A 22,847-nucleotide genomic window follows, 5' to 3' on the forward strand; every position below is an offset into this window, starting at 1 on the left:
TGTGTATATATATATATATATATATATATATATATATATATATATATATATATACATACACTCAATCACATTCACACCACTCTCTTATATCAGTTCCACTACATCAAGACTATTTTATGGTGGTCAGCTGTTTTATTGTCATGTATTTTGCATAGTAAGATAACCATGTCCTCCATTCAAAAGCACTGAAAATGTCTATGGTGGTGCTGTACCTAATATTGTGCTCATTTGATCCAAACCCTATTTTTCCTTTATTTTGAAGGCTGAGGCTTAGATCCATTAGGTATTCACGAGAAAGGCATTATCGCATGTCAGGATTACAGTATATCGAAAATATGTGACTATAATGGGAGTCAATGGGGCCCAAACGGATACAAGGGTAAAAGGAGGTAGTACATATGTGAATCTTCTTTACTATACACCACACCATAGAGGGGATCATTGAATTTCAAAAATAATCCTAAAACACACATCCTGGCCAAGTTTCATGCAACTAGTCTTTAAAATGACTGATATATTGAGAATCAAAAATCCAAAGTTACCCAAGCGGGTCCCTTTTTTCGCTAGGGTAAAACGAGGGTTAAATAGTCGGGATTTATACTAGAGAATGTTTCTGACGTTATATTGTTGTCTTTTGTTGCAGACACCAAGTGCCGAGGTCCTGTCTCAACCTCCTTCAGACCAATTGGTGAGTGACACACCCACTTCATTCTTCCAACAGGTTACACATTATTTTTTTGTATTTGGCATCAAGTATATGTGTCAGTTGGGCCTAGTGCATAAATTAAGTGCCCTTTGATTATATTAAAATAATCAGTTTGATTGAAAGTTTCCCATATTCAACATTAGCATTACTTGTTTGTGAACATCTTAGGAGAAAGAAATTGGCATATCATTTGTTAGTCCTAACTTTCCCTTTAAAGCATCAGCTTGATCTTTATTCCTACTAAATTTGATATTTCTGTGTTACATTGTCCTCAGATTGTTTTAAGTTGTGAAGGACATGAATTTGTTTTTTTTTTAGCCTTTCTCAATTGGTAGAACCAACAACTCTAGTTTGTGTTACATTGAAACTGAACAGCAGGGATGTTTGTCATGAAGGTAATAACACTCTATCCGATTTCAAACAATCACACTGTGATGAGTATTATTAGTAGATTATGTTCACATGTAAAATATTCATATCAAATGGTAAATATCCTATATTTATATAGCGCTTTACTAGTCCCTAAGGACCCCAAAGCGCTTTACACATCCAGTCATCCACCCATTCACACAGACATTCACACACTGGTGATGGCAGCTACATTGTAGCCACAGCCACCCTGGGGCGCACTGACAGAGGCGAGGCTGCCGGACACTGGAGCCACCGGGCCCTCTGACCACCACCAGTAGGCAACAGGTGAAGTGTCTTTCCCAAGGACACAACGACCGAGACTGTCGGAGCTGGGGCTCGAACCGGCAACCTTCTGATTACAACTCTTGAGCCACGATCGCCCCTTAGCCCCTTAATGTAGAATTACACACTGCCCAACGCTGACTTTGCCTACAATGCAGAGAAAAAAGCAAACAGACCTATTGCATGCATTGATTCTCATATTTCACTGTTACTTTTCAAAGGCTCAAGGACCAAGTATTCCGGGGGTTCCAAGCCACACGCTTTACTCAGCTGCCCTGGACAACATGAAGGGCACCTCTGCCTCAATCACCCTGGACAACAAAAACATTAGCAACACTTCACCAAGAAGGGGTAAAGGCACCCAAATACAAAATGTTTTAGGTTAATATACTTGTGATCAAAGAACAAGTTTGTTTTCAGACATGACACTATTCAGAGCTTTTATCATAAATCATTTCATCTTATTTGATTCCCAGCAGAACACAGCACTTCAAATGGTTCATTCCAAGCATCCTTAAAGGAGCAATAAGCAATATCTTTTCACTGCTAGGTGTGCTGTTTTGCACTGCCTGTGAACCAAACCAAAGTCTATGGCTGGAGATCAACACAGAGAGAGGGATTGTGACTTCATGCTGTACTCCAGATGTAATTACACCTCTAGTTCTTCACATAGTCATTTTTAATTCCTTCAACCTAAGTATGATGAATTGTGCTTATTGCTCCTTTAAAGTGCTCCAGTAGAAAGCAAGGTTTAAGAACATTTTGTATTCACATTATAAACTAGAATATTTTCTATCTTTTCTTGCATTCACATTAAGATATTTTCTTTTGTTTCCATTTATGACAGCTGGGACGGTGAGAAGCAAGTGGACAAATGATGAAGTGAAGGTTGCTGAGCGGCACGTTTCACTTCATAAAAAGCTGCAAAGTACCAGGTAAAAAGGAATGTGACTGCTGCCTCCAAGCAGAGCCGGCAGCTCTGAAAGGCAGAGACTGGGTTGTCATAAGGTACTACAGCCACAACAGGATCATAGCATTAAAAGAAAGATGCAAGAAAAAAAGAAACAAGCAAGAGAGATACTTTGTTACTTCCACAGTTATGTCAGTATTGCAGTTTTCTGTATTGCATTGTTCTTACTCATAAATCTGTGGTTTATGCTGGGTGCTTTTTGCAATTAAATGATAAAAAAGGCAGATAATGTTCCACGTTTTTATTCACATGAACATTCACTACAAAATGAATTAATGCATTACAATATCAAGACTTAAAAAGTAGACTGACCACATTTGACCCATGTCTTTTTTTTTTTTTTAAAGTCTTTACACAGCTCAGATTTACTGTTTTATTAACACATAAATGTCTGATATTTCTGTCAGAAGTTACCCAACTGGTGAGCATTACTATTGTGCATCCATGTCTATTATATTGTAATCTCAAAAGGAGCCAAGCTAAAAATGCAGAACCTACCGTTACCTGGTCCTTATAAGTCATGTATACTTGAAAATTATGTGTTTCCATGGGCTTCACAATTCACCTAAACATGAAATATCTGTGTGTGACCTTATGGTACTCATAAGTCACATAAACCTGACAGTGTCCTCACAAGTAGCATTAAATTCAGGTTTGACCAAAATTTAGCCCTAGCCAAAATCTCAACAGATGGGTGTGTTCCTGGAAGCATGGGTCAAATTTTTTGAGATTCCCATGCCTCTAGGACCTTCGGAAAGGCACGTTCCCATTTGTCACATTTTTGTCATACGTACTGATATATCACGAAAACACGTGTGTGTGTGTGTGTGTGTGTGTGTGTGTGTGTGTGTGTGTGTGTGTGTGTGTGTGTGTGTGTGTGTGTGTGTGTGAGTGCGTCTATGTGGTATGGATTGACATTTGACCTGCGCTGTACCTGGGCTCCGGGGACATTTCGACTTTTTGCTGTGTATTCATGTGTCCCCCTAAAACATGACTTGTAAATGCATTTTTAAGTGTCTAAATAATAATTTTTTCTACTTCTTATGAGGTCATTATTTATCTTTTGACCTGTATTTGCTTAAACTGTAGTGTAAATTCATTTATTAAACTATAATTAAAAGATTTTCTGATTTTCTTAAAAGTCCACCTATACCCCTCACCTGATTTTTGTGTATTCCAGTGTATTGCACAGCGACGTTTCGAGTTAGAGTGGATGTGTGTAGGTACTGCAATTTAATACACATTTTCAATACACACGGCCGGAAGTCATTGTGATTGGTAGGCTATATATATAGGCGGTACCTACAGGAAACGGCGCCACAACTTTCGCGCGCGTGCCCTTTAACAAGTGTATGTCGACGGCAATACGAAGACGGATTAAAAACACAAAGGTAAGCCTTTTTTAATGTAAAATGCACCATGACTTTAATACTATATGAAATTATAGGTGCACAGGCCTATATTAAACTGGTTTAATTTATGCTTTATGGACTGTTAGTGAGTCTTTGAAGAAGTAAAACGGCCCCAGCGTTTGTCATTGAGTAAATAAAATAGGGCTGACGACTAACCGCGTCAACGCGATAAAGCGGGCTAACCCGTGTTAGGATTTACTCGGTGTTAAAGCATTATTGTGGCTTAAACGTGTTAATGCCGACATCGCGACTAACGCGATTAACAATTAAACCAGCGCAGTCTGAGTCAAAATCCCTGATGTCGCTGTTAGCTAATTTCGGGCAGTTTGTCCAATGTCTGTCCATTCTGCTGACAGCCCTAAAATAAAAGCAAGGGTATAAGTGTATTTAGTCGTGTATTTATTTATATGCCTGAAGAAAAAACTTCTTACAGTTTTGATGCCTAAGCTTTCTCAGTACTTGTATCACTCTCTGCAGTCGCCATTACAGAAATGTCACATGTCGCCATTTTGAGTACTAGGCCTTTAACATTTTAAAAGAAGGCATAAATTAGCACTATGAATAAGTCAGCTGTGTTTATGCTGTAAACTACACTACTGCTAGTTCTGCTACTACTGATGATGATGACAATGATGACGATAATCGTAATACTTTATATGCTTTGGTAATACAGCCAATCGTACAGGAGAACATGCGAAGGAGACGCATTCCTCCACGGGAGGATGCAGTCTGTCATGTTTCTGCTGGAAGGGACAAACTGGGACTTGATATCCACTACATAAATGCCTTCAAAGGTAAGTTGGTCTTTAGTTTGGATTAGATTTGGAGTTTGTCACTTTGTCTTTTGTCACTCACTTGGTATGCCTCTGCAATTCAGGTCGGGGCATTTTCACGACTGTTCCATTCCAAAAAGGAGACTTTCTTTTGGAATACAGAGGTAAACTCATAACAAAAGAAGAATGTGAGCGGAGACACAGAGTTTATCATGACAGCCTGAAGGTGTTCATGTTTGAATTCAAGTTTGATGGAAAACTCTGGTGGTGCGTATTATATCAGTGTAGTTTGATTAAGATTAAATGACACATTGCTTTTGATTTATGAAAAAAAAAGCTTCCTAACTAACTAGTTAAGCTAATACTTTTTTGCCTAACCCCACAGTGTGGATGCATCTCAAGAAGATGGGTCATTAGGCAGACTTGTCAACGACAACCACATCAGTCCAAGTGCTAAGATGAAAATATTAAATATCAATGGAAAGCCCCATCTATGCTTATTTGCAAGCAGAGACATAAGTCCAGGCGAAGAAATAGACTATAATTATGGTGACTCGGATTGGCTCTGGAGATGCAAGGTATTTCTACAATTGTACTTTTTGGAACTGATAAATTGCATACCCTAAGCCATTTTTACATTTGTACCTACTCAAATTGGCTTAACGTGACTTAGGGCATCTAGTTTTTCACTGAAATTGAGTATCACCTACTGTGCCTGGGGTAACTATAGCAATGCAGCCGAGCATCCAGTGATATAAATGCCACAGCAAGCATGGACGTCAAGGTGACAAAATGCCTGCTGCTCAGTCTATACTTTAGTGTTCAATTCAGGGATCACGCTGTTAATTTTGGTCGCTATTTCAAACATTTCAGAGTTTCAAAAATGATAGCTTGGATTTTCACGAAGGAGGCGCACTCATAACTTATCGAGTGACACCATTGACCAGCCACCTGGTGGCATTCAGTCTATGTCAAATTTTCTGATCACTTTGGATCACTTGGAACCTTGGTGCAGTAGTTACTGAAAAACTACATGGTACTATAACCTACTGGAAAAACAGGGGTAGGTACTAATGGAAAACAGGCAATTGTGATGGCTGCCACATCAAAGCCCTCTAAAAGCACTAAAAAAATATCAGCAGGTATGCAGAAATAAAAAATGGCTTTCGGTTTCTAGATTTTAACAGTGATTGATGTTTAATGTGATTCTACACAGCAAAATCTCCAGTGTTAAATTAACACTGGAGAGTGTCTATAAGGGTCCACACCTCTGAGTGTTAAATACAACACTGTTGAGTGTTAAATTAACACTTTTGACAGTGTTATATGTTTAAAAGTAACCTAGTCAGTTTTGAAGATTAACAATGGCTAACACTGAGCAGTGCTGATTTTCTAACACTGGAAAATAACTCAAAATGTTAGAAATATTCCAGTGTTAGAAAATCAGCACTGCTCAGTGTTAGTCTTTGTTAATCTTCAAAACTGACTAGGTTACTTTTAAACATATAACACTGTCAAAAGTGTTAATTCAACACTCAACAGTGTTGTGTGGACCCATATAGACACTCTCTAGTGTTAATTTAACACTGGAGATTTTGCTGTGTAGCCTCTTTAGTTAGATTCATTTTAAATTTTGTCCCTTGAAGATAAATGGGCCCTAGTGACAGTTCGTTGCTGCTACAGGTGATTGTTTTACTCCTTTAGCAATGGCTTAAAAAATAAAGAAATCACACTATTTGTCTCTTAATCATAGGGCCTTAAATTCTCTATACATGACAGTGAATATTTTAAAGACAATAGCTTGAAACTTATCTTTCTCATACAGTTTATTTAATGTTTCAAAAGCCTCTTCAAAAATGCACTGTATATTCATTTTCTATCTGTTACACACGAAGACGGAGACCAGCCAGATTCAGAAGACTGTGAGCTGCCTAAAGCCGCAACCAAACAGCTTTCCAAACAATGATCTGGACCTGAAACATCCAGAGCCTGAAAGGGTAAATATAATCCAGTGTACCACTTAATGAACTAATAATTTAATCTATCATCATTCTTTATGGATGCTGTGTGTGTGTGTGTTTGGCAGTCACCTGGGTGTGATGTGATTTACATGGACCGTGGCTTGTAGGTCCTTTTCATTGTTTCAAAGTGCAAGTCTGGATAACATCTGAGTGTGTGTGTGTGTGTGTGTGTGTGTGTGTTAACCACCCAAATGTGACTTAGGAGGACCACACTGTTATTGGGAGACTCCGTCAAAGTTTGCTTCATGGTGACATCACTCTGGTTTTAGGAGGGGTCTTCTCGTATTTCTTGACAGTTTGACCTACAGCATGCAGAGCTGACTGCATGTGCTTTGTTTCTATGTTGAAATTTTTTGAAACTCAGGCTTGAACATTAAGATAGTTAGTACTATACAACTTCTTAACTTGTTTTAGGCACTTTTTACTGCTTTAGTGCATGGGCTCTCTCTGGCTGTGTACTCTGGCTTCTTCCCACAGTCCAAAGATGTAGCTTATGGGGTTAGGTTAACTGGTGATTCAAAACTGCCCTTTGGTGTGAATGCAAATGCTTGTCCTTCCATGTTAGACTGGTGATCTGTCCAGGTTGTACTGCCCTATGGTAGCTGGTATAGGCCCCAAAACTGCTACCCCACAATCCTGATAAGGATACGTGGAAGAGGATGGATGATTGCAAAGGAATCAGTTGTTAACTATTGTAGCCAGTATTTTTTTCAGAAGAAAACATTTCTTGAGTGGAAAGCCCCCCCCCCCCCCCCCCCACACACACACACACACACACATGCAAATTAAAAACAGAAGCACAGGCCTGCCCAGTACAGTTGCAAGAAGAGCACTTGGTCTAATCTTTGTGCCATCTTTTCTTTGTTGCAGGATCTTGATGAAGAAATGCCTCAGCAAGGCTCAGAAGCCATGCATTCTTCTTCAGTGCAAGATTTTGAAGAGGTAACATTGACCTAGGACAGATTTTAATGAATGTTTCTCATGCACGATGTGTACCTTACGCTATTTGCCGATAGTGAAATGGTCTATTCATCCTCTTGAGTGATGCATTTTTAGTAACTGTCAGATTACTGTTCTTTTGTCTTCATTCTCTATCTGTTACACACGAAGACTGAGACCAGCCAGATTCAGAAGACTGTGAGCTGCCTAAAGCCGCAACCAAACAGCTTTCCAAACAATGATCTGGACCTGAAACATCCAGAGCCTGAAAGGGTAAATATAATCCAGTGTACCACTTAATGAACTAATAATTTAATCTATCATCATTCTTTATGGATGCTGTGTGTGTGTGTGTTTGGCAGTCACCTGGGTGTGATGTGATTTACATGGACCGTGGCTTGTAGGTCCTTTTCATTGTTTCAAAGTGCAAGTCTGGATAACATCTGAGTGTGTGTGTGTGTGTGCGTTAACCACCCAAATGTGACTTAGGAGGACCACACTGTTATTGGGAGACTCCGTCAAAGTTTGCTTCATGGTGACATCACTCTGGTTTTAGGAGGGGTCTTCTCGTATTTCTTGACAGTTTGACCTACAGCATGCAGAGCTGACTGCATGTGCTTTGTTTCTATGTTGAAATTTTTTGAAACTCAGGCTTGAACATTAAGATAGATAGTACTATACAACTTCTTAACTTGTTTTAGGCACTTTTTACTGCTTTAGTGCATGGGCTCTCTCTGGCTGTGTACTCTGGCTTCTTCCCACAGTCCAAAGATGTAGCTTATGGGGTTAGGTTAACTGGTGATTCAAAACTGCCCTTTGGTGTGAATGCAAATGCTTGTCCTTCCATGTTAGACTGGTGATCTGTCCAGGTTGTACTGCCCTATGGTAGCTGGTATAGGCCCCAAAACTGCTACCCCACAATCCTGATAAGGATAAGTGGAAGAGGATGGATGATTGCAAAGGAATCAGTTGTTAACTATTGTAGCCAGTATTTTTTTCAGAAGAAAACATTTCTTGAGTGGAAAGCCCCCCCCCCCCACACACACACACACACATGCAAATTAAAAACAGAAGCACAGGCCTGCCCAGTACAGTTGCAAGAAGAGCACTTGGTCTAATCTTTGTGCCATCTTTTCTTTGTTGCAGGATCTTGATGAAGAAATGCCTCAGCAAGGCTCAGAAGCCATGCATTCTTCTTCAGTGCAAGATTTTGAAGAGGTAACATTGACCTAGGACAGATTTTAATGAATGTTTCTCATGCACGATGTGTACCTTACGCTATTTGCCGATAGTGAAATGGTCTATTCATCCTCTTGAGTGATGCATTTTTAGTAACTGTCAGATTACTGTTCTTTTGTCTTCATTCTCTATCTGTTACACACGAAGACTGAGACCAGCCAGATTCAGAAGACTGTGAGCTGCCTAAAGCCGCAACCAAACAGCTTTCCAAACAATGATCTGGACCTGAAACATCCAGAGCCTGAAAGGGTAAATATAATCCAGTGTACCACTTAATGAACTAATAATTTAATCTATCATCATTCTTTATGGATGCTGTGTGTGTGTGTGTTTGGCAGTCACCTGGGTGTGATGTGATTTACATGGACCGTGGCTTGTAGGTCCTTTTCATTGTTTCAAAGTGCAAGTCTGGATAACATCTGAGTGTGTGTGTGTGTGTGTGTTAACCACCCAAATGTGACTTAGGAGGACCACACTGTTATTGGGGGACTCCGTCAAAGTTTGCTTCATGGTGACATCACTCTGGTTTTAGGAGGGGTCTTCTCGTATGTCTTGACAGTTTGACCTACAGCATGCAGAGCTGACTGCATGTGCTTTGTTTCTATGTTGAAATTTTTTGAAACTCAGGCTTGAACATTAAGATAGATAGTACTATACAACTTCTTAACTTGTTTTAGGCACTTTTTACTGCTTTAGTGCATGGGCTCTCTCTGGCTGTGTACTCTGGCTTCTTCCCACAGTCCAAAGATGTAGCTTATGGGGTTAGGTTAACTGGTGATTCAAAACTGCCCTTTGGTGTGAATGCAAATGCTTGTCCTTCCATGTTAGACTGGTGATCTGTCCAGGTTGTACTGCCCTATGGTAGCTGGTATAGGCCCCAAAACTGCTACCCCACAATCCTGATAAGGATAAGTGGAAGAGGATGGATGATTGCAAAGGAATCAGTTGTTAACTATTGTAGCCAGTATTTTTTTCAGAAGAAAACATTTCTTGAGTGGAAAGCCCCCCCCCCCCCACACACACACACACACACACACATGCAAATTAAAGACAGAAGCACAGGCCTGCCCAGTACAGTTGCAAGAAGAGCACTTGGTCTAATCTTTGTGCCATCTTTTCTTTGTTGCAGGATCTTGATGAAGAAATGCCTCAGCAAGGCTCAGAAGCCATGCATTCTTCTTCAGTGCAAGATTTTGAAGAGGTAACATTGACCTAGGACAGATTTTAATGAATGTTTCTCATGCACGATGTGTACCTTACGCTATTTGCCGATAGTGAAATGGTCTATTCATCCTCTTGAGTGATGCATTTTTAGTAACTGTCAGATTACTGTTCTTTTGTCTTCATTCTCTATCTGTTACACACGAAGACTGAGACCAGCCAGATTCAGAAGACTGTGAGCTGCCTAAAGCCGCAACCAAACAGCTTTCCAAACAATGATCTGGACCTGAAACATCCAGAGCCTGAAAGGGTAAATATAATCCAGTGTACCACTTAATGAACTAATAATTTAATCTATCATCATTCTTTATGGATGCTGTGTGTGTGTGTGTTTGGCAGTCACCTGGGTGTGATGTGATTTACATGGACCGTGGCTTGTAGGTCCTTTTCATTGTTTCAAAGTGCAAGTCTGGATAACATCTGAGTGTGTGTGTGTGTGTGTGCGTTAACCACCCAAATGTGACTTAGGAGGACCACACTGTTATTGGGAGACTCCGTCAAAGTTTGCTTCATGGTGACATCACTCTGGTTTTAGGAGGGGTCTTCTCGTATTTCTTGACAGTTTGACCTACAGCATGCAGAGCTGACTGCATGTGCTTTGTTTCTATGTTGAAATTTTTTGAAACTCAGGCTTGAACATTAAGATAGATAGTACTATACAACTTCTTAACTTGTTTTAGGCACTTTTTACTGCTTTAGTGCATGGGCTCTCTCTGGCTGTGTACTCTGGCTTCTTCCCACAGTCCAAAGATGTAGCTTATGGGGTTAGGTTAACTGGTGATTCAAAACTGCCCTTTGGTGTGAATGCAAATGCTTGTCCTTCCATGTTAGACTGGTGATCTGTCCAGGTTGTACTGCCCTATGGTAGCTGGTATAGGCCCCAAAACTGCTACCCCACAATCCTGATAAGGATAAGTGGAAGAGGATGGATGATTGCAAAGGAATCAGTTGTTAACTATTGTAGCCAGTATTTTTTTCAGAAGAAAACATTTCTTGAGTGGAAAGCCCCCCCCCCACACACACACACATGCAAATTAAAGACAGAAGCACAGGCCTGCCCAGTACAGTTGCAAGAAGAGCACTTGGTCTAATCTTTGTGCCATCTTTTCTTTGTTGCAGGATCTTGATGAAGAAATGCCTCAGCAAGGCTCAGAAGCCATGCATTCTTCTTCAGTGCAAGATTTTGAAGAGGTAACATTGACCTAGGACAGATTTTAATGAATGTTTCTCATGCACGATGTGTACCTTACGCTATTTGCCGATAGTGAAATGGTCTATTCATCCTCTTGAGTGATGCATTTTTAGTAACTGTCAGATTACTGTTCTTTTGTCTTCATTCTCTATCTGTTACACACGAAGACTGAGACCAGCCAGATTCAGAAGACTGTGAGCTGCCTAAAGCCGCAACCAAACAGCTTTCCAAACAATGATCTGGACCTGAAACATCCAGAGCCTGAAAGGGTAAATATAATCCAGTGTACCACTTAATGAACTAATAATTTAATCTATCATCATTCTTTATGGATGCTGTGTGTGTGTGTGTTTGGCAGTCACCTGGGTGTGATGTGATTTACATGGACCGTGGCTTGTAGGTCCTTTTCATTGTTTCAAAGTGCAAGTCTGGATAACATCTGAGTGTGTGTGTGTGTGTGTGTGTGTTAACCACCCAAATGTGACTTAGGAGGACCACACTGTTATTGGGGGACTCCGTCAAAGTTTGCTTCATGGTGACATCACTCTGGTTTTAGGAGGGGTCTTCTCGTATGTCTTGACAGTTTGACCTACAGCATGCAGAGCTGACTGCATGTGCTTTGTTTCTATGTTGAAATTTTTTGAAACTCAGGCTTGAACATTAAGATAGATAGTACTATACAACTTCTTAACTTGTTTTAGGCACTTTTTACTGCTTTAGTGCATGGGCTCTCTCTGGCTGTGTACTCTGGCTTCTTCCCACAGTCCAAAGATGTAGCTTATGGGGTTAGGTTAACTGGTGATTCAAAACTGCCCTTTGGTGTGAATGCAAATGCTTGTCCTTCCATGTTAGACTGGCGATCTGTCCAGGTTGTACTGCCCTATGGTAGCTGGTATAGGCCCCAAAACTGCTACCCCACAATCCTGATAAGGATAAGTGGAAGAGGATGGATGATTGCAAAGGAATCAGTTGTTAATTATTGTAGCCAGTATTTTTTTCAGAAGAAAACATTTCTTGAGTGGAAAGCCCCCCCCCCCCCCCCCCCCCCCCCACACACACACACACACACATGCAAATTAAAGACAGAAGCACAGGCCTGCCCAGTACAGTTGCAAGAAGAGCACTTGGTCTAATCTTTGTGCCATCTTTTCTTTGTTGTAGGATCTTGATGAAGAAATGCCTCAGCAAGGCTCAGAAGCCATGCATTCTTCTTCAGTGCAAGATTTTGAAGAGGTAACATTGACCTAGGACAGATTTTAATGAATGTTTCTCATGCACGATGTGTACCTTACGCCATTTGCCGATAGTGAAATGGTCTATTCATCCTCTTGAGTGATGCATTTTTAGTAACTGTCAGATTACTGTTCTTTTGTCTTCATCCTCTATCTGTTACACACGAAGACTGAGACCAGCCAGATTCAGAAGACTGTGAGCTGCCTAAAGCCGCAACCAAACAGCTTTCCAAACAATGATCTGGACCTGAAACATCCAGAGCCTGAAAGGGTAAATATAATCCAGTGTACCACTTAATGAACTAATAATTTAATCTATCATCATTCTTTATGGATGCTGTGTGTGTGTGTGTGTTTGGCAGTCACCTGGGTGTGATGTGATTTACATGGACGAAGTTTATTAGTTGATATCTGCAACTGAATTGAAAACACACCTTTCCAACTGTCCAAAATAAATAAATGTTGCAATATTTTGCTAACAGTGTCACAATCATCGTCTGGTGTGCACAACAATATCATCTTTGGACAAGTGCATTCAGTGTGTGGGACCGGTTTCCTCCCTCAAGTGGCTTGGCTTTAAGTGCAAAGGTGAGACATTTAGTGAATAGGTACATTATATAGTAAAAAGCATTAATGGAGTTCAACAAGTTAAGACTAGCTGAAATGAACACTGCTCCCTTTTTAATTAATGGGTGGTCACGTCTAATTAAAGAAATGCAGTATTACCTCATTGGTGCAGGACCTTGTAAAAATGGTATACTTGGGATTGTCCTCAATTCCCCATTCCATAACATAAACTGCTCAAAATAATAAAGGGAACACTTAAACAATGCGATGTTACTCCAAGTCAGTCACACTTCTGTGAAATCAAACTGTTCACTTAGGAAGTAACACTGACAACCAGTTTCACATGCTGTTTTGCAAATAGAGTAGACAACAAGTGGAAATTATAGTCAATTCACCATAATAAAGGACTGGTTCTGCAGGTGGTGACCACAGACCACTTCTCAGCACCTATGCTTTCTGGCTGATGTTATGGTCACTTTTGAATGCTGGCGGTGATTTCATTTTAGTGGTAGCATGAGACAGTCTACAACCCACACAAGGGGCTCAGGTAGTGCAGCTCATCTAGCGTAGCACATCAATGTGAGCTGTGGCAAGAAGGTTTGCTGTGTCTGTTAGTGTAGTGTCCAGAGCATGGAGGTGCTACCTGGATGTGGAGTAGGCCATAGGAGGGCAACAACCCAGCAGCAGGACCGCTACCTCCACCTTTGTGCAAGGAGGAACAAGAGGAGCCCTGCAAAATGACCTCAAACAGGCCACAAATGTGCATCTGTCTGCTCAAATGGTCAGAAACTGACTTCATGAGGGTGGCTTGAGGGTCCAGCATCCACAGGTGGGGATTGAGCTTGCAGTCCAACACCATGCAGGATGTTTGGCATTTGCCAGAAAACACAAAGTTTGGCAACTTCAGCACGGGCACCCTATGCTCCTCACAGCTGAAAGGAGGTTCAAACTGAGCACGTGACAGTCTGGAGATGCCGTGGGGAATGTTCTGCTGCCTGCAACATCCTCCAGCATGATCATATTGGCAGTGGGTCAGTAATGGTGAGGGGTGGCATTTCTGTGCCTGCCAGAGAGCCTGACTGTCATTGGGTAACAAGATGAGGTCCTCGGACCCTTTGTGAGACCACATGCTGGTGCATTTGGCCCTGGGGTCCACCTAATGCGAGACGACACTGGGCCTCATGTGGCTGGAGTATGTCAGCAGTTCCTCCATGACAAAGGCATTGATGCTATGGACTGGCCCGCCTGTTCCCCAGACCTGAATCCAATTGAGCACATCTGGGACATCATGTCTCACTCCATCCACCACAAACTGTCCAGGGGTTGGCAGATGCTTTAGTCCAGGTCTTGGAGGAGATCCTTCAGGAGACCATCCGCCACCTCATCCCGAGCATGCCCAGGCATTGTAGGGAAGTCGTACAGGCATCTGGAGGCCACACACATTCAACTACACACTTTCATGCCACTCAACTACCTAAAGAACAAAGTATTTAATAAGAATAATTCCTTCATTCACATCTGGGATGTCCTTTTTTTGGGGGGGGGGAGGGGGATTAGCAGTGTATGTGTAGTCATTAAAATATCCTTAATGTGAACAGTTTTTTTTTTTTTTTTTTTTCAGCATTTGACATTACTGCAATGCTTTGACAAAAAACTACTTCACTTAAATAGAACTGCAAAGCTAAATTAAGTCTATCAAAATGTGTTTCAGTTTGTTTAGGGGTCTGGCACAAATCTTGCCTTGCAAAATTGGCAAATCAGAATTGCCACCAGTCAACACAGGTGTGTATCCCATTCATATTTGGCTTGACTTTTTTTCAGTTTATTTTTTACCTGTCTAAAGTATTGATCAATTAAAAAAACTTTTGTTCTTACATTCCAGAAAGAAGAAATTTCTGAATATTCAGGGGAGGATGGATTGCCACATTCAGTTCTGGATCAAATATCAAGCGATGATGATGGCAACCACAGCATATCAGAAGAAGAATATGTGCCAGATTCAGAGTCATATGATGAAGATTCAGATGAAGACATCTCATTATTGCCAAGCACATCAAAAGGTCTGCTATGCCAAGATGACATCTCCAAAGCGCATGAACAATCAGATTCAACGAATTTAATCCACAACTTGACAAAGGACAAGCCACAAGATAAAAGTGAGCTTTGCGAAACTGAATCAGAAAAAATGACTTTAAGTAAAAGAAATTACTGCTATTTTTGTGGCAAACCACAAGCTAAAATTTCCCGCCACCTGAAAACGCACAAAACGGCTCCTGATGTTGTGCATGCATTTTCCCTGCCTAGAGACTCAAACGAGCGTAAAAGTCTGTTAGAGAAATTGAGAAATAAGGGAAATTTTAAGCATAATGCTGCAGTTTTGCATGGTGGAGTGGGACCACTGAAAGTGAAGAGAAGACCCAAGATTAAAGCAGTAGAGGGAAAGTTTGCTCATTGCTTTTATTGTCAAGGGATGTATGTTCGCAAGGATCTTTGGAGACATGTCCGCAGATGTCCTAACAAACCAAAAGATGACACGGATAAAGAACCTGGAAGAACCAAAGTACTCGGCCTGGCTTTAACTCTGGAGTCTCAGTGTTATCCGCAGGTGTCAAGTGGAGTCTGGAAGGTTCTTGCTGTTATGAAACAAGATGAGATTGCCTCAGCTGTGCGAAATGACTTTACTGTTATTCAGTTTGCCCAGTCCCTCTACAATAAACATGGACAAGACCCTACAAAGTATGATTATATACGACAGAAGCTTCGTGAAGCGGGACGTTTGTTGTTGTGTCTGCGCACAGAATTCTCAGTGCATAACATGGAAGAAGCTATTAAGCCTGCTAATTTCCAGAGAGTTGTGCAAGCAGTAAAGAAAGTTTCAGGTTTTGATGAAGAGACACTGTCATACAAAACTCCAAGCCTTGCGCTGAAACTGGGACATACACTGCATAAAATGTCTGACATTATCCATTGTCGTGCCCTCATGACAGAGGATGAAGCCCTAATCAAGTCCACTGATGCGTTCAAGAAGTTGTATGTCTCCAAATGGTCTGAGATGGTGTCTCACCGTGCCTTGAACACATTGAGTGAGGCAAAGTTTAACAAGCCATCAACATTGCCCTTTACAGAAGATGTTCGGATTCTCCATCACTACCTTCAAAAATCTGCAGAAAGTGCCTTTTGCAGCTTGGAGAACGAAGCCACAGCTCAGAATTATGCCCAACTTGCACAAGTTACACTCTCACAAATCATTGTGTTCAACCGAAGACGTTCTGGAGAGGTTTCAAAGATGCGCCTCAAAAGTTTTCTTGAAAGAGACAAAACAGCACTCCACACAGATGTTGCCATGGGGCTCTCAGAAATGGAACAGAGACTCTGTAACTATTTCTGTAGAATAGAAATAATGGGAAAAAGGGACAGAAATGTTCCAGTTCTGCTAACACCAAGCATGCTGGATGCTCTGTCACTACTGGTTAGTAGGAGGCCTGACTGTGGTATTTGTGCCACTAATATCTACCTCTTTGCAAGACCCCGATCAATGAGTCATTACAGAGGAATGGACTCCTTGCGTGTTCATGCACACCAGTGTGGAGCAAAGCAGCCTGAGTATCTAAGATCGACACAGCTCAGAAAACATGTTGCCACACTCTCACAAGTCCTTAATTTGAAAAACAACGAACTTGATCAGGTTGCAGATTTCCTGGGTCATGATATCCGCGTTCACCGCGAATTCTACAGATTACCAGTTCCCACAACACAGCTGGCCAAGATTTCCAAACTGCTTTTAACACTGGAAAAAGGACAACTTTCCCAGATCCAGGGGAAATCACTGGATGAGATCAAAATAGAAGGTTTGTATTGAAAGGAGCAAATATTAGGGCAGTAGTTGAATATTATGCTTTATCAACAGAATTAAAACCTAAAAGCACAGACCATTCTGTTAAATGTCCATGATTTAAGGTTCTTGAAGTCTATTGTTTCATCACTTTGCAACATTTGGCAAACTGCAGAGTGGTGGCCTTAAATAGTAAAACTATGTACTATAATTTCCAGTATTTGTTCTGTATTTTGTCATATCTCGTTGTTAATGTGAGGTTTTTGGGGGGTTTGTGTTTGGTTTTTTGGGGGGGTTTTCCCACAATTTCTCAGATGAAATTGCATTAAGTGATGCTGAAACAAAGGACAGTGAGAGTGAATCAGATGATGATGACACAGCACTCACAATGTTGGCGTGTGGCACCAGTGAGCCTGTACATGCAGTAGCTGATTCCACAAACACAGCGCAGCTCCAAGACACTGTAGATTGTGGTAAGTTACCACTAGCTTGGTTTCTGTGGATAAAATGTTTGTTACAAATATTAAAACTTAATCAAATTGTGTAATCAGCAGATGAAGGACCACTCACAATGCCTGCAGCAAGTGAGACTGCTGCTCCCTCTGAAGGTAAGGGGTGCAGTTGGTTCTCTAAGCTTATTATTGTTTCATCACTTTGCAACATATGGCAAACTGCAGAGTGGTGGCAAAAAGTCACTTGGATGAGTGACAAAATGTTTCTCCCACTGAAAACGCTACGTCCAGATTAACAGAATCAACGTTTTGGGATTTACTTACCTGGATGATTGAGCATGCATCAAGAGACTTTTATTCAACTTTTTATTCAGTCTTTTATTCACAGCGGAACACTAAATGTCTCATTTTAGAAATTTGATAAATTTTCAAAGAGAATTTTAGCTCGTTTTGATATTGATGGTAGCAACACATTTCAGAAGTTAGTACAGGGTAGCATCCATTCTTTTAACCACCAAATGTTTTTTGTTTTTTTTGTTTGTTTTTTTGTTTGTTTTAACTACTACTACTTTATATATCTTCCAGAGAAAAATGCTGCTCAATCCCACAATTCCCGAAGAGCTCCCAAAAACATGTGGTCCAAGGCTGAGGTTGCTGCAGTGATGAGGCATTTTAAAGACCACATAAACGAAGGGAAACTAGCCACCAAAAATGAATGCAGTCATTGCAAATTGGTAGAAGATCCGGTGTTGGCAGGAAGAACAGTTCAAAACATAAGAGATTTTGTAAGAAACAGAGGATTAACTGCAAAAAGGCAGAAAAAAATGAACTAAAATAACTGTTTAGAGAGCTGTGGTTTTACATCTTGGTCAGATTGCCAATTGTTGTTAACACTGATGTTCTGTTTAAAGAAAAAAAAGTTCTTGTTAAATACAGAAGTAGTTTGTATTTCATAATTTTTACATTTAATTTATTTAGGGTTTTTTTTTGACGGGTTATATTTAAAATAAAAAATTATAAATGCATATTTTCTCCCCTTAATATTTACCTTTAAACTATTAAAATTCATTTGAAATGTTTTTAATTTTTCTGTTTTCTATATTTTTATATTTCTGTGGGAAGCGTGGGCATTTTTGTCCATAGATTTCTTTTTTTATTTATGGTTAAAATTAATGTTCAGATCCAAGAACACTAATAAAATGATGTTCCAGTAATCCTGTGTCCTGTCAGATGTGTATTCATGGTAATGATGAGCTATTTACATATTACATCATTGTCCCTTTAAAGACCCAATATTGTTTTTTTTGGACCTCATAAAACACATTGTTGTCAAGTGGACAATGTCTCCAGAAAACACAATAGAGTCTGGTTGGTGTGTATCAGTGTATCTAGACTTCTATAGGGAGTGTATGAGGTCTGAAGTGACCCAAATTTTTTTCAGATTTTTTCGAACACTTTAACCTCGCTCCCTTGGCTCTAAGTCCTTTCAAAAGGGTAGTCCACTTAAACCACCACCGGGCGGATTGACGTAGTATAGTCCCGCCATACCACATAGACCCGTGTGTGTGTGTGTGTGTGTGTGTGTGTGTGTGTGTGTGTGTGTGTGTGTGTGTGTGTGTGTGTGTGTGTGTGTGTGTGTGTGTGTGTGAGTGCGTCTATGTGGTATGGATTGACATTTGACCTGCGCTGTACCTGGGCTCCGGGGACATTTCGACTTTTTGCTGTGTATTCATGTGTCCCCCTAAAACATGACTTGTAAATGCATTTTTAAGTGTCTAAATAATAATTTTTTCTACTTCTTATGAGGTCATTATTTATCTTTTGACCTGTATTTGCTTAAACTGTAGTGTAAATTCATTTATTAAACTATAATTAAAAGATTTTCTGATTTTCTTAAAAGTCCACCTATACCCCTCACCTGATTTTTGTGTATTCCAGTGTATTGCACAGCGACGTTTCGAGTTAGAGTGGATGTGTGTAGGTACTGCAATTTAATACACATTTTCAATACACACGGCCGGAAGTCATTGTGATTGGTAGGCTATATATATAGGCGGTACCTACAGGAAACGGCGCCACAACTTTCGCGCGCGTGCCCTTTAACAAGTGTATGTCGACGGCAATACGAAGACGGATTAAAAACACAAAGGTAAGCCTTTTTTAATGTAAAATGCACCATGACTTTAATACTATATGAAATTATAGGTGCACAGGCCTATATTAAACTGGTTTAATTTATGCTTTATGGACTGTTAGTGAGTCTTTGAAGAAGTAAAACGGCCCCAGCGTTTGTCATTGAGTAAATAAAATAGGGCTGACGACTAACCGCGTCAACGCGATAAAGCGGGCTAACCCGTGTTAGGATTTACTCGGTGTTAAAGCATTATTGTGGCTTAAACGTGTTAATGCCGACATCGCGACTAACGCGATTAACAATTAAACCAGCGCAGTCTGAGTCAAAATCCCTGATGTCGCTGTTAGCTAATTTCGGGCAGTTTGTCCAATGTCTGTCATTCTGCTGACAGCCCTAAAATAAAAGCAAGGGTATAAGTGTATTTAGTCGTGTATTTATTTATATGCCTGAAGGAAAAAACTTCTTACAGTTTTGATGCCTAAGCTTTCTCAGTACTTGTATCACTCTCTGCAGTCGCCATTACAGAAATGTCACATGTCGCCATTTTGAGTACTAGGCCTTTAACATTTTAAAAGAAGGCATAAATTAGCACTATGAATAAGTCAGCTGTGTTTATGCTGTAAACTACACTACTGCTAGTTCTGCTACTACTGATGATGATGACAATGATGACGATAATCGTAATACTTTATATGCTTTGGTAATACAGCCAATCGTACAGGAGAACATGCGAAGGAGACGCATTCCTCCACGGGAGGATGCAGTCTGTCATGTTTCTGCTGGAAGGGACAAACTGGGACTTGATATCCACTACATAAATGCCTTCAAAGGTAAGTTGGTCTTTAGTTTGGATTAGATTTGGAGTTTGTCACTTTGTCTTTTGTCACTCACTTGGTATGCCTCTGCAATTCAGGTCGGGGCATTTTCACGACTGTTCCATTCCAAAAAGGAGACTTTCTTTTGGAATACAGAGGTAAACTCATAACAAAAGAAGAATGTGAGCGGAGACACAGAGTTTATCATGACAGCCTGAAGGTGTTCATGTTTGAATTCAAGTTTGATGGAAAACTCTGGTGGTGCGTATTATATCAGTGTAGTTTGATTAAGATTAAATGACACATTGCTTTTGATTTATGAAAAAAAAAAAGCTTCCTAACTAACTAGTTAAGCTAATACTTTTTTGCCTAACCCCACAGTGTGGATGCATCTCAAGAAGATGGGTCATTAGGCAGACTTGTCAACGACAACCACATCAGTCCAAGTGCTAAGATGAAAATATTAAATATCAATGGAAAGCCCCATCTATGCTTATTTGCAAGCAGAGACATAAGTCCAGGCGAAGAAATAGACTATAATTATGGTGACTCGGATTGGCTCTGGAGATGCAAGGTATTTCTACAATTGTACTTTTTGGAACTGATAAATTGCATACCCTAAGCCATTTTTACATTTGTACCTACTCAAATTGGCTTAACGTGACTTAGGGCATCTAGTTTTTCACTGAAATTGAGTATCACCTACTGTGCCTGGGGTAACTATAGCAATGCAGCCGAGCATCCAGTGATATAAATGCCACAGCAAGCATGGACGTCAAGGTGACAAAATGCCTGCTGCTCAGTCTATACTTTAGTGTTCAATTCAGGGATCACGCTGTTAATTTTGGTCGCTATTTCAAACATTTCAGAGTTTCAAAAATGATGGCTTGGATTTTCACGAAGGAGGCGCACTCATAACTTATCGAGTGACACCATTGACCAGCCACCTGGTGGCATTCAGTCTATGTCAAATTTTCTGATCACTTTGGATCACTTGGAACCTTGGTGCAGTAGTTACTGAAAAACTACATGGTACTATAACCTACTGGAAAAACAGGGGTAGGTACTAATGGAAAACAGGCAATTGTGATGGCTGCCACATCAAAGCCCTCTAAAAGCACTAAAAAAATATCAGCAGGTATGCAGAAATAAAAAATGGCTTTCGGTTTCTAAATTTTAACAGTGATTGATGTTTAATGTGATTCTACACAGCAAAATCTCCAGTGTTAAATTAACACTGGAGAGTGTCTATAAGGGTCCACACCTCTGAGTGTTAAATACAACACTGTTGAGTGTTAAATTAACACTTTTGACAGTGTTATATGTTTAAAAGTAACCTAGTCAGTTTTGAAGATTAACAATGGCTAACACTGAGCAGTGCTGATTTTCTAACACTGGAAAATAACTCAAAATGTTAGAAATATTCCAGTGTTAGAAAATCAGCACTGCTCAGTGTTAGTCTTTGTTAATCTTCAAAACTGACTAGGTTACTTTTAAACATATAACACTGTCAAAAGTGTTAATTCAACACTCAACAGAGTTGTGTGGACCCATATAGACACTCTCTAGTGTTAATTTAACACTGGAGATTTTGCTGTGTAGCCTCTTTAGTTAGATTCATTTTAAATTTTGTCCCTTGAAGATAAATGGGCCCTAGTGACAGTTCGTTGCTGCTACAGGTGATTGTTTTACTCCTTTAGCAATGGCTTAAAAAATAAAGAAATCACACTGACTATTTGTCTCTTAATCATAGGGCCTTAAATTCTCTATACATGACAGTGAATATTTTAAAGACAATAGCTTGAAACTTATCTTTCTCATACAGTTTATTTAATGTTTCAAAAGCCTCTTCAAAAATGCACTGTATATTCATTTTCTATCTGTTACACACGAAGACGGAGACCAGCCAGATTCAGAAGACTGTGAGCTGCCTAAAGCCGCAACCAAACAGCTTTCCAAACAATGATCTGGACCTGAAACATCCAGAGCCTGAAAGGGTAAATATAATCCAGTGTACCACTTAATGAACTAATAATTTAATCTATCATCATTCTTTATGGATGCTGTGTGTGTGTGTGTTTGGCAGTCACCTGGGTGTGATGTGATTTACATGGACCGTGGCTTGTAGGTCCTTTTCATTGTTTCAAAGTGCAAGTCTGGATAACATCTGAGTGTGTGTGTGTGTGTGTGTGTGTTAACCACCCAAATGTGACTTAGGAGGACCACACTGTTATTGGGGGACTCCGTCAAAGTTTGCTTCATGGTGACATCACTCTGGTTTTAGGAGGGGTCTTCTCGTATGTCTTGACAGTTTGACCTACAGCATGCAGAGCTGACTGCATGTGCTTTGTTTCTATGTTGAAATTTTTTGAAACTCAGGCTTGAACATTAAGATAGATAGTACTATACAACTTCTTAACTTGTTTTAGGCACTTTTTACTGCTGTAATGCATGGGCTCTCTCTGGCTGTGTACTCTGGCTTCTTCCCACAGTCCAAAGATGTAGCTTATGGGGTTAGGTTAACTGGTGATTCAAAACTGCCCTTTGGTGTGAATGCAAATGCTTGTCCTTCCATGTTAGACTGGCGATCTGTCCAGGTTGTACTGCCCTATGGTAGCTGGTATAGGCCCCAAAACTGCTACCCCACAA

General features: G+C 40.3%; 2 protein-coding genes across 3 annotated transcripts; both read left to right on the forward strand.

The window, feature by feature from the left end:
* Positions 1–642: 642 nt before the first annotated feature.
* LOC309709272 (histone-lysine N-methyltransferase set-1-like) lies at positions 643–12,806 on the forward strand (the record flags this gene model as incomplete). The annotated part of the gene is made up of 8 exons (XM_082537826.1): positions 643–688; positions 1,621–1,750; positions 2,247–3,760; positions 4,455–4,575; positions 4,659–4,821; positions 4,940–5,132; positions 6,450–6,551; positions 12,795–12,806. The coding sequence occupies exons 3-8, from the start codon at positions 3,722–3,724 to the stop codon at positions 12,804–12,806; spliced, it is 630 nt and encodes a 209-aa protein (XP_082393952.1). The 5' UTR covers positions 643–688; positions 1,621–1,750; positions 2,247–3,721.
* Positions 12,807–12,885: 79 nt separating this feature from the next.
* Positions 12,886–21,564, forward strand: LOC309708676 (histone-lysine N-methyltransferase set-1-like). Of its 2 annotated transcripts, XM_082536922.1 has the most exons (11): positions 12,886–12,986; positions 14,677–14,747; positions 14,848–16,813; positions 17,112–17,270; positions 17,349–17,405; positions 17,835–19,398; positions 20,093–20,213; positions 20,297–20,459; positions 20,580–20,772; positions 20,925–20,978; positions 21,068–21,562. In XM_082536922.1, exons 6-11 carry the CDS (start codon positions 19,360–19,362, stop codon positions 21,176–21,178), a joined length of 681 nt encoding a protein of 226 aa, XP_082393048.1. In that variant the 5' UTR covers positions 12,886–12,986; positions 14,677–14,747; positions 14,848–16,813; positions 17,112–17,270; positions 17,349–17,405; positions 17,835–19,359; the 3' UTR covers positions 21,179–21,562. The 2 variants fall into 2 exon arrangements, 1 of the variants encoding a protein (XP_082393048.1); XR_014277307.1 differs by having other exon boundaries at positions 17,352–17,405; positions 20,580–21,564.
* Positions 21,565–22,847: the final 1,283 nt, after the last annotated feature.

The sequence above is a fragment of the Aulonocara stuartgranti genome, assembly GCF_965226115.1.
Source record: "Aulonocara stuartgranti genome assembly, chromosome: 6".
NCBI lineage: Eukaryota > Metazoa > Chordata > Actinopteri > Cichliformes > Cichlidae > Aulonocara > Aulonocara stuartgranti.

Excerpts from the sequence above, each read along its gene's own strand:
- LOC309708676 (XM_082536922.1), top strand. The coding sequence starts at position 19,360 with ATGTCGACGGCAATACGAAGACGGATTAAAAACACAAAG. Across the intron at positions 19,399-20,092 it reads GACGGATTAAAAACACAAAG|CCAATCGTACAGGAGAACAT; the intron begins GTAAGCCTTTTT and ends TTGGTAATACAG. Across the intron at positions 20,460-20,579 it reads TTTGATGGAAAACTCTGGTG|TGTGGATGCATCTCAAGAAG; the intron begins GTGCGTATTATA and ends CTAACCCCACAG.